The sequence below is a fragment of the Condylostylus longicornis genome, unplaced genomic scaffold (genome assembly GCF_029603195.1).
Source record: "Condylostylus longicornis isolate FDR11 unplaced genomic scaffold, ASM2960319v2 ptg000042l, whole genome shotgun sequence".
Lineage (NCBI taxonomy): Eukaryota > Metazoa > Arthropoda > Insecta > Diptera > Dolichopodidae > Condylostylus > Condylostylus longicornis.
Genome location: NW_026578011.1, coordinates 776,643 through 789,550, shown reverse-complemented (window position 1 = coordinate 789,550; position 12,908 = coordinate 776,643). Strand labels below are relative to the sequence as shown.

The window sequence follows — 12,908 nt, the reverse complement described above, 5'->3', positions numbered from 1 at the left end:
TACAATTTTCATTTCAATAGCATTTTCAATAGCATTTATTTTAAAAATTTCTTTTATTTGATTGTGACAGATAAATTACATATTGAAATCAATCGAAATATTATTATTTTTATTAAGCATAATAAATTAAGAGCTAGGTAAAAAAAAGCAACAAAAAAAAAACTTGAAGCGAAAAGCAAAAGTAAGAAAACCATAAAGACCATTATTTTTTTTTTGTCAAAAAATTTCTATTTGCTTACGGCTAAGGCGCATTCGAAAGGCTTTATAAACATTTCGAAACGCCATTATAGTCGTTGGTTTTTTATTGTTCCATTTGTTTTGCACTTTTATTAGTTTTTATTCTTGTTTCTTTTTATTCTCCTTAATTGTTGTTTTTTTTCCATTATGATTATTCCTTGGACTTGACAGTTCAAAAATAAACGATTACAAATATGACTATGTTATGTATGCTTATTTTTGTTTTCATTTTTTGTTAGAATTTTTTATAAATGTGTTGAAGCGTGTATAAATACTTTTATACACTATAAATCAATGCATACATTTATATTCATTTTGCAATATAGTTTATGTTATAAATTGTCCTTCTAAAAATTTTATAATACAGCGTTAAGAATAAATTGTATAAAAATAAAATGTAGATGTGTGTGAGATTGTGTAGAAAAAATTATAAAAGAAGAATGTTATAAAGAAAATGAAAATAAAAAGAAAGATATAAAAACAAATGTTATATTGCGCATGTACGCGTTTTTCATAATGTTTATTGACGTAAGACGAGGTTTTGATAAGTAATAAATTATGTCGAAGCTGATTTTTATACTTGTACACTGTAATAATACGAGTGTTTTGTATGTTTAAATTTAGATGAATATTGTATTGATATTATCGTTGATATATCTTTTCTTTTTTTTTATAGTCAACATAGCAATATATATTGACAGGTTAATTTTATCGTTTCTACTAAGAAGTTTTAAGTGAAGTTTCCAAAATTAAAATTTCTTTTCATCTTGTTTTTTTTTGTCTCAACGTAGAATTCAATAATTATTTTACGTGTAAATTAATATGGATATTATTATTTTATTTATACCACAATATATACATTTATGTATATATTTTGGTATAAATAAAACTATTTTGTATAAAAATTTTGTACATATCATTTGTACATTAAGACCTTTTTATATATTTTGATTAAATTGTTTTGCATTTAAATAAGAAAAGACAATTTTAATCCACTATTTAGACAAGATTTTTTGTGATGAACACAGCATAGATTTGGAAACCTCTGGTGTTATTACTTAATAACCAATTAATTCGACACTTGTACAAAGTTATTTATTAAAGATAGTATTTCGAGTATAAAGCAATTAAATCAAAAAATTAATCAAAATAAAATTTGAGAACTTAAAATTAACAATATTCACCTATTATGAATAAGCACGAAACGATTTACTGATAACATTTTAAAATTTACTTATATATTCTAATTTTAAGAGCTACTTAATTTTAAGAATAAAACACTGAACTAAAGTGCATCATAAATATTAATATGTTATGATGAAATGGCATGCGAAATATATAGTAAAATTACGTAAACAGATTAACATACTAAATTTAAAATGTGTACTTTTAAAATGCATTTAATAATATTTCGAATTCAAATAAAATTCCAATAATTTTAAAGATTAAAACTTTTCACTTTAATTTCCTAGTATATTTTATGTTTTAATTTTCTTCTGTAATTTTTTATTTTAAACACTAATTTTTAATATTACAAATTTTTATATTTTAACACATGCATGCGAATACCACACAGGCGTTATGAATCATTAATAATTGTGGTAATTCAACGAACATTTTTCCAAAATCTACTCGGCGCGGTACATAATTTTATTACATTTTCAATTTTAAGAGTTTTACGTTTTTTACAAGGGCTGTAATAAAATTAATATAAAAATAATCAATTATAATTATATACGTTACATTTTTGAAACTATTATATGTCGAAAAAATATTGTGTAAAAATAACAATTACGAATTTTTACATAGCTATGTTGTAACATAATTATAAATCTAATAAATCTAGTTTTGAAATTGTATTATGTAAAAATGTGTATGTGATAATAAAATTTTTGTGACAATAACATATTTTAACTGAATCTTACTCGATATATCATGTGTATTAAGATGACAATTCGATGGTGAATTATTCATTCTATGACTGTCATCAAATTGAAGAAATAATATTAAGAATTTTAATGTTATTTATGCATTGATTTACTTTTTAACGTAAATACAATAATTTGTATAACGGTAGATAAATAACATAATATGAAATACAACAGTTTGTGACATAATTTATAGCCAATCAAAACCCGATGTAATTATATATTTTGTATGCGGCCCTGTATTTCTACATGTCAGTTTTTTTTATTTTATTGTTTTTTTTTTGTATTATTATTTAGGTTTCTATGTTGAAAAATTTATTTGATAATCCCTATTTTTATTTTTTACATCACAGTTACACACTAACACTATTGTAATTTTTTAGCTTTAATAAATTTGTTTTGCTCCGTTTTACTCTTATATGCTCTCATCTTTATAAGTTGTTAACATGTATTTGTGTACATATATATTTTTTATATATTTGTGTACATATGTATGAAATATATGTCCGTTAAATGTTATATAAATTTATATGATTTGTGTTGTATATAATTTGTTTTTGTAAATATGGAATGTTACGTATTTAAGCGTATAAGTGTTTGTAGACTTATATTTACATATATCTAAAAAATTTTGCTTAAAAGAGAAACAAAATTAGGAAAAGAGTTTAAAGAAAAAATGACTAAAAAAAGTGTTGGTTTGTTTGTCATAGAAAAATGTAGAAAAGAAATTGAAGAATAAGGAAAAAATTTAAAGAATTTTTCCAATATAAAATTTTTTTCTTTTTGTTTTTGTTTTCTCTCAAAAATAAATTATGATTTCACTTCAAATTACTTAAAAGACTTTTGCTTTCTTTTTCTACCCTTTAAACTTTTTCTTTAATTTGAAAACAACGTTTTAACACTTTTTTTTACTATCGTTATATTTTACATTTAGAAAAAATTAGAAACACTTTGTAACTTTTAAAATTTTAATTAATTTTTTCTGCCTGTCTATGATTTTTAGAGTTTTTTTGTTATATATCTTAACATTTTTAAACAATTTACATTAATTTTGAAGCTTTTCTACAAATTTTATAGTATTAAAGTTGCACACACCACATTTAAATATTAAAATCTTCTTCACTATAAATTTTTTTTTTTAAAATTCATTTTTATTTATAAAAAATATATTTTATATTTAAATTATATAAAAAACATATTTTAGATTTGTATAGAAATTTCTTGAATTTGTAGAAGTTTTGTATATTTGAAACTTTTTTATTATTTTGTTTTCCATAATTTCAAATTTCAAAAATAATTGACAAGTTCATTTGCACACACAAAAGCAGGAAAAGAAAAAAAAAAATAAAAACATGAAAAATTTCTTATGAAATTAAACGAAACTAGAAGAATTATGAATTTTTTTTTATTTTATTGTAATAATTTAACTATAAAAAAAAACTAACAAGCTTAAATTTTAAAGTTTAAAATTAATCATTCAGCAGAAAAGTCCATTTTCTTCTTCATTTTCATGTAAAAAACCCTAGTACATGGTATTATAGAACCTAGATTTTTTTTAAATTCGAAAATTAATAACTTTTTTTAATTTTATTTTAATTTTTTTATTTATTAAAAAATCTATTAAAAAATTTTGTAAAGCAACTCAATAGTTGCGAATCCACCAAATGACTAAAAAAAAATTAAATTTAGGATTGAAAATTTTTTCGTGTTATTTTTTTTATTACGAACAATCACTAACACATATTGTGCTATGAAAAACTGGGGAACAATTTTAAAAAAAAGGAAAAAAAAAAAACATTTTTTTAGTCCTTTTTACTTTTCAATTTGTTTATTTTCCTTTCCGAGGCCGCTTATTTGGTTTTTGTATTTAGCAGGGTTCTACAAAAAAGTGTTACCCACCTCATATGCAATCGATAATTACATACCAATGGCAATAACACAACATTCTAAACCAAAATTGTATTTTAATTAGTTGAATAAAAATGGCATGTGACTTATTTTACACTTATGAAAGAAACGAAAAAGTTTAGATTTTTTTCATCTTTTATGAATCTTATATAGGAAACCTATTTGCAGAAGATATCGTAAATAAGTGAAATAAAAAGTATGACATTTTTTATAAAGTTCAAAATTCAAATTTAAATTCCTGAAGTAAAGCACGCGGTAGGAGTAAAGTTTAAAATGAAGTATAAATTTTCCTTTTCTTGTAAAGTATAAATTTTCCATTAAGCGGAATTAAATTATTAAACTATGTACAGTAACACAATATTATAGTAATTTCAATAATTTTAAATTTAATAAAAATATTTTAAAATAATATGGCAATGCCAATACCAATAATTATCTAAACTCAAACAATAAATATCAATTTGAAAAGAAACTATATATAAAAAATACCAGTATACTAAACAAATAACATGATTACATGAATAAACGAATACACAAACACATAGCCATAAAAATAGCCGGATAAAATCAAAATGCTGTGAACAAAATTGAAAGAAGAATTTGCAATAAATTTGAGTGGTATAGGTGTTTTCTTATCATCTTTATACACACTGCATGAAAATATAATAATAAATACATGTGTGTGTGTATAGAGTGTATGAGCAGAGTAGCGCTGGGATGGTATGTGAGAACTGTAATTTGTGACAAAAAAACATGAAAGAAAACATACATCGAAAACATGAAGAAAGAGAGAAACAATATAAATACAAAGAAACAATATAAATACAAAAATAAGAAACAGAAAATGAAATTTTTGATTTTTCTCTTGATTTTTTTGTAGCAAAGGGAAACAAACTTTAAAAGCTTTCTGTTCTGTGCTTTATTTAGTGCAAATTAAGTGCATACACGTTTATTTCACATTTTTTGTTGTTTTTTATTTTTTATTTTGTTCTCTTTATTTATGATAAAGTTACTCTTATGAATTTTTCTGTTTTCTACTGTTAATAGAAATGAAAATTAAAAATTTTCCCTTGATGAACTAGCTGATGTCATATCCCATATATTTTAGCTTTTATAGGATACACTTAACTGTGTCAACATATTTAGAAATATAAAAATATTAAATATAAGGGACTATAATAACATTTAATGATTTATATACATACATTATTGACGTATATATGTATGTGGTTTTCAAAAACTCTTACATATTTCATTGGAATATGTTATAATAATAATAATAATAATAATAATAATAATAATAATAATAATAAACAATAAATTATATTAACAAAAATTAAATTAAAATGAAAAAAGGATATTTTTAATCGGTTATATCGCAATGAATGCTTTAATATTATATTTTGGTGAATATAAATTACATATTGACAAATGTTTAAGCAAATATATTAGTTTGTACACATAGATATATGTATATCATTTTGTATATATGTAGTTATTTTCCATTTATTTATTAATTAGTTTTGTTCACATGTGCACCTACATATATGGGAAGTTTAATGGAATGTTAAGAAAATTATATATACAGAAAAAATAGGATAACAATAAATTTTTGTATTAGGGTCTTAATATTTACATATAAAAAGCATAAGAAAGAGTAATGTAATATGCATATAGAAAGTAAATATTGACATTAGTGAAGGAATTTGAAATAAAAAATTATGTAGGTCATAGGGAAATATTTAAATTCATTCATTGAAAATACAGAAAAAAAAGAAAGTGAATCGATTATTTTTAATTTAAATTTGTATTTGAAAAAAAAATTATTTTTATTGTTTTAAGTTAAAATTCAAGTTAGCAAAAAATAGTAAATAGTATGATACTTCATACTTAACTCGCTTTATTTATTTATTTATTTACCAAAAGTACAATTTAAGAAAAATTAGAGATACCTAAGCAAACCACATATTTCTTAGATTTCCTGTATATGATATGTATATTGTATATGATACAAACCCGGATTGAACTTAATAAGAAATTCCAGAGTCAGCATGTGGTTATTCCTGGGCAAAATAAGACATGTTATCCTTCTTCATCTAAAAAATCTAAAGTACTTGTATAAGTAACCCAGACAGTGAGTTTTAATTACCTTTACCAAAAAATCAAAGATCGAAAATCAAGATAATCACATCAATCAAAATAACACATAAGTCAAGATAATATTAAAATACCACATATGAGAAACTGTAGAATATAAGGCGAAACGTTATCTCTCCTCTACAAAATGTAGACATACATAGTTATTGAATTAAATGACATCGAATTTCGCAATCATACATCATTTATGGCATTGCATTGTGCCAACCCTATACTAAGAGGGTTGGCATAATTAGATCCTTATATGCCGTCGATTATCGTCGATAATCACATTTATATTTACTTGGATTAACGGACAATCCGTTAGTAATTGACGAGGCATTTATGAGGTTCAAATCAGCGTTTAAATGTATACTTGAGTGTTAGATTGTGATAAATATATCAATAAAAAACATAGAAAATAATGAAAGCCTAGTTAGTTTAATATAACCTTAATTAACTACTTAGTTTTATATTAACTAGTTAGTTTAGCTCAAAACCAACCCTATCAAAAGCTCTAGAAAAATCGAACAACACCCTCAGTCACTAGGTTTCAATCAATATCATGGGTATTATCAGTAGAACAGGGCAGACGGGCATCTGTTTCACTATTTATAAGCCTACGGTAATCCATGAAATATCGACCTAAAGTCGCCGCTTTTCCTATCTTTGAGAATAGGCACTATTTTAGAAAATTTCCAATCTCCAAGAAACTATCTCCCTATGGGAACATGGCAGAAATTTTTCTTATACATGGGAAAAAATTTCAAATATGAGTAAGGTGACTTCTTTCATAGCTTGTTCATGTTTGGAATAACGCAGTCTCTTTAACTAACTAAATTTTAAAATAAAAAATTGCATTAAAAATCATATTTCTTACAATTCAATGAGAAAACGCATTCAAAATTATTGCGAATTTTTTCGAATAATTTGAATGCAATGCAAATGCAATTTATTCACAATATATCGCGTTTTAAAAAAATAGAGTTTTAAAAAAAAAAATAGAGTTTTAAAAAAATAAATATAAAAATTTAAAATGTAAATAAAAAAATGCAAAATAAAAAAGTGTAAAATGAAAAAACAATAATAAAAGATAATAAATATAAGCACAAGAAACAAATATATAGGAGAAGAGGAAATGTTATTAAAAAACACAAAAAAAGAAAATAAAAAAAATTAAAAGCAAAAAAAATAATTGACGCATGCTCACATTTTATCCTGGAATTATCCAATTTACTATCATGGTCACTACTACCATTTACATTTCCTATTCTTTCTCTTTCACTACCGTTAAATATATCTATTGCAAATGATTGTTCTGTTGATGACGTTGGTATTGTTATTTGTGTGGTTGTTATTGCTCCTTCTCCTATTATTGTTCCGCCTAGCTCTGTTGTTGTTGTTTGTATTCTTTTTTGATTTCGAAAACTTGCTTTACGTTTTGGACGATATCTTCGCCAAGTTTGTTGTGTTGTTCTCCTTATACGATTGCCACTATGTAATAAAAATGTTCTCACTTGTTGCAATCGTATTGATATAAATGTCATCAGCTGTGTACTAATACCATTACTACCGATTGTGTCTGTTTGATCCATTGATGCGATTGTTTTTATGTTGTATAATAAAACGGTTATTTTGTTATTTTTCTTGCAGTTGTTGTTATTGTGCTTAATAATACTGTTGTTATTATTAATATTGCTTATTTTTTTTACAATAAAGTGGATTTTTTGTATTATTTTAGGAAAGTTTCACAAAAATGAATTTTGTTGAAATGTTCACAAAAACGAATTTAAAAAACTGTTTTTTTTTTCATATTCATTGGTTTGATGGTGTAATGCAATGTGAAATTGAACTTTATGTTTTTTAATCTTTCACTTCATGCACCTTAGTATATTAAATGTCCATAAGTATTTAAATTTATTAGCACTATTTTGAGTTAAAAGAATTTTTTTTCTCTTTTAAAAGAAAATTTTTTTAATATTTACAATTTTTTTTATGTTTTTTTAAAATGCCAATTGATTTTCAAATATTTAAGAATTTTAAGTAAGATGTTTATGCACGGAAAATTGTGCTATTATAATTATGAATTATTAAGGCAATTTAATTTTAATTCCTCAAACATAATTTAATAATTTATAAATTTCAATTTATAAATTTAAATAATTGCTTCTTAACATCACTTTTTTTTATATTTTTGAAATTTCAAATTTCAAACAAAGTTCAATACAGATTTTATTTAAGCTCAGGAACAAATTAATAATTTTTTAAATTTTAAATTTTTTTTTAAATTGAATTTCTTGTTCAACATTCTTAAGTAAGCAATTTAATTCTTTAGATGATCAAACAAAATTAAAAATTAAAACATTTAAATTAATTGGAACTTTGAAGAAAAATAATGAAAATGAAGGAATATGAATGAAAAAAAATTATATGAGTACATAACGAAATTACAAAAAAAGTGTACAAATTTTTAATGAATACACACACGTATAACAAAAAACAATTAATTAAGTGTTATAAAATTTTATACCGTTTTCCTTTCTTTAGTAATGTTGTTCTTTTCTAAATAGATTGCTTTTTAATTCTCAGCATTGCTTAAAGTGTTTATCGAAGACGTGACGAAACATTTATTTTTAAAACTATTTTACAAATCACGTTATACAAATGAATATATTGTTCTACACGGAATTATATTATAACTTTTTAGTTTATAATTTATTCCATTTATTTTGCCGAAAAATAGTATTCGTTCGATTTTTGTGAATTTTATGTGTTTAATTTTAATTTATTTTAATATTTTAAATATATTTTAATTAATATTTTTGTAATGTAATAAAAGTAAACCAATTATAATTTGAAAATAAAAAAGTCTTAGTTCACAAAATTAATATAAAAAAATATCTTTTAAAAATGCAAATCGCTTTGAGATAAATACGCTGAACACGTTATTTTTTTAAATATACTCGTATATTAGAACATTTAAATTTAACCAAACAATGAAAATGTAAATTAATTAATTTTTGAAAATTTTTCAAATTCATTTGATAACTTTTTTATTTGCCATTCTTTGCTCTGTAATGCTTAAAGTTTTTGACGCGCAATTTCAAACACACTAGGTAGTATTGATTTCTTTTCAAATATTTTATTTCGTTACAATTTGTAATCCTTTCTGACAATGCTCTGTGTTTCTCGTTTTGTTCCAAGTTTTTTTTCTTAAAAAAGGATAGTGTCACATTAGGAAGATTTCAAATGAATTGCTCTGAAAATTTGCAATAGAAAAATGTTTTTTAAATTGTTTTTTATGGAAAAAATTAAACAGGATTTTTTCATAAAATGCATTTGAATGCTTTTGGTTGTTTGTGTTTAAAGTAAATGTTACGTTAATTTCCAAAGACTAAAATAAAACGCAAATTTATTTATGATTATATATATGGTTGTGAATTCCATTTTAATTTAAATTTCATTGAAGCTTTAATACTATTTTGGCTCAAATTTGCTTTGAACCTAAACTACAATTAAATTAATCGTAAAAACTACAAAAATATTTTTTACTAATGTGAAAGGAAACAGGTAAAGAATTAATTCCTATAAGCTCCTATCCAGTAGGAATTATGTTTTAATACTGAAAACTGGTGTCTCTAACCGAAATACAAAACCTGGTACTTGTTAAAATTATTGATACTTTTTTCTCCATACTCATCATTTTTTTTTTTTTTTTTCCTTTGTTCACTCCTAGAAGGAGCATAGGGCTAGTGCATGATTTCTCATGCACTAGTTTCATAGCGTCATAGGGTTTAACTAGGTAGGTGACTAGCCTGCCATACTCATCATAGTGAGTATTAATATAACTCAGAATGAGTAGAACCATACTTCTTCAAAATTACAGATGGAAAATCCTATTTTATCCGACTTCAACTAAATTATATACATTTCACATGAACATTTATTAAGACTTCAAAGAAGCTTCATAATAACTAATATCTTCGAGGGTATTCACAACCATATTTTAATTAATAACATTTTTTAGCTTAAGCATATTTTATTTATATCTAATATGGTTTTACTAGTATAATACTCATATATTATAACTTAAAAATATATAATTATATATATGTTTCTTATTTATGTAATAACTAATTTTTTAATCCAATTATTTTCCAAGTACACAACAACACTAAGTGTTACTGCATTTTAGTAAAAAAAAAGAAAAAAAAATTTAGCACATCCACATTTTCTAATTAGTACAAAATGTTCATTAATAATTGAAAAACATAACTATATATTTAACAAAAACATGTACATAATCTACAGTAAAACATATTCAATTTAAAAGCAAACACATGTAGTCAATTTAAAAGCAAAAATATTTATTACAAACTATAAATATGTACAATATTTAATTTTTCCTAAGTTATTTATACCTTCAAAACACCAAAAGAGCTGTAACATTAAACAGATTACACTTTAAAATTAAGAAAATCCAACATGCCCCAAAATATTATACAAGCAGAAAAAAATTTATAAGCATCCGTTTAGATACAATTCATTAACGAAAAAAAAAATTCAGGGGATATTAATTAATTATAGAAATTTTGTACTTAATATTACTAACACGAGAAAGAGGATCATCATAGTAAAGATAAAAAATAGAAAAAATCAACTAATAGCAAATAAGTAAAAAAGTTAAAAGTGAATCAGCGGAAAACTTTTCCATAACGATGGAAAAACCAAACCAAAAACAAATTGTAAACCCTTGTTAAAAAACATAATAAAAAAAAATTCAAGATTCACAAAAAAAATGCCATTAATTCTAATAATAATTATTAATTCTAATAAATGCCATTGCACTAATTGATTAGTTTTACAATTTTACGACTATTTCAAATTGAATTTACTCAAAACACAGTTTCCTGACTTAATGCTTTCTGCTTTTTAACCGACGTTATCATCTTTTTCTTAAATTCCTGAATCTTACACACTCTTTTACTTTTATACTCTTATATATATAATAAATTGTTCCGTTATATACAGGAAAATAAAATTTTTGTGTTCTAGTTAATCAATTTTGTATCCCTTAATAGTTAACAATAGTATTTCTATGTATCAATATAGGTACTTGTATTTTTATAAGTATATAAAATTGCACGTAGAGATCAGAAAACATAAAAAGCAAATCTTTTAAAAATTAAAGGACAGAAAAAGTTTATATACCTATTGTTTTTTGTTTTCCGATTCCTTTTTAAATTTTAATAAAATTAAATTACATATTTGGAAAAATGTTTTGCCTGTTATTCGGATTACAACATTTGAAACACAAATTTTACTATGTAGTTATGAAAAATAAATTTCAAGTTGAAATTTGCAAAGTTTTGCTTATTTAAAAAAATTCAATTGATGTGGTAAGTAGAAGGTGTTTTAAAATAGAATATTTAAAAATTTAATTTTTAAATTTTGATTATTGAAAACAAACAATTTTGCGTGCCAACAATAGTATAAACCTTTTTTGTATAAAACATTGACGAACTATTAAATTTCGAATTCTCTTTCAGTACACGTATCAAGGTCTAATTAACGTAAAAGATTGTTTTATATCAATTTTTTTAATGAGAATATGCTTTTCTAAATAAATTGTCTCTGAATTCTTTATTTTCTTATACTTATTTGATTTTTTTGTGTTTTTCCTTATATTTTATAATTTCTTTTTAAGAAGATTCAAATAAATTTAAAAGAATATAGCATTACTAATTTACATTTGTATAATTACGTGTAAAGACGTATAAGTATAGAAATCTAACATATAGAATTATAAGAGAACAGACCGACAGCATGGCGTCAAAAGTAACAAAATACGGTTGTTTAATTTTGTGTTTTGTTTTGTCCCCAAGTTATTAGCACTTTTCCAAAAATTTTTTGAAAGAAAGTGCTTATTAGTTTCACTCTGTCCGTCCGTCCGTACAATTTTTATTTACAAAACTTCTACACCCTTGAAGATAAAAAGCTGAAATTTAATACGTACATAGATCTTTACTAGAAACTTTTTTTATTTACAAAACTTCTACACCCTTGAAGATAAAAAGCTGAAATTTAATACGTACATAGATCTTTACTAGAAACTTATTTCCGTAGAACAAAATTTTTACCTATCTCCCCCCCCCCCCCGCCCCCCCCCCCCAAAAAACCTAAAAATGGCAGAAAGGCAGTGGCTTACTTACCCTAGCGCGGTATACTATAGTTAAACTTTAGAAAAACAAAATGGCCGTTCAAATTTACCGGTATCTAAAGTCCTTTTTTTCCAAATTTTTGATGTCGTTTTTCTTCTAGACCCCAGCCTGTAGGAGGTTGGGGGCTTTTATACATTAACAAACAGTTTATTTCGTTAGAAGAAAATTTTTTTCCATCTCCACCCCCCTCTCAAGTTATCGCCTCTTGAAATTTGTAAAATTTGAATTTTTGACACCTTATATTTCCGAAACCGCAAGCTATGCAAATGCAAAAAGCTAACGGTAAATTCCATGACATGAAAAATTATAATTATTTTGCTTAAATCACGCAATTAACCCTTAAAATTGAGCATTATGTTAACCCACTTTATATTAATTTTTGCTTTATTTCAAAGACTGCATATATGCATCATCCTAAATATATGCAATCCTAGAAAAAGTTTTGTATATGAATGCAAATAATTTTAATAGTGTGATA

The 12,908-nt window shown here is 23.6% G+C and overlaps 1 protein-coding gene across 13 annotated transcripts in view; it reads right to left on the bottom strand.

Annotated features, from left to right (window-relative positions):
- The window catches only part of LOC129610003 (probable phospholipid-transporting ATPase IA), a 133,785-nt gene that overhangs the window by 47,517 nt on the left and 73,360 nt on the right, over positions 1-12,908 (bottom strand). For 3 of the 13 annotated variants that reach the window (XM_055522308.1, XM_055522307.1, XM_055522309.1), the window contains exons 2-3: positions 8,740-9,468; positions 7,420-8,538 (exon numbers count right to left, since the gene is read on the bottom strand). The exons of 9 other annotated variants lie outside the window; for them this stretch is intronic. In XM_055522308.1, the coding sequence (XP_055378283.1) occupies positions 7,420-7,804 (385 nt within the window). In that variant the 5' untranslated portion in view covers positions 7,805-8,538; positions 8,740-9,468. Of the gene's footprint in view, positions 1-7,419; positions 8,544-8,739; positions 9,469-12,908 lie in introns of those variants that run through there. One more of the 13 variants, XM_055522310.1, reaches the window with a different exon arrangement.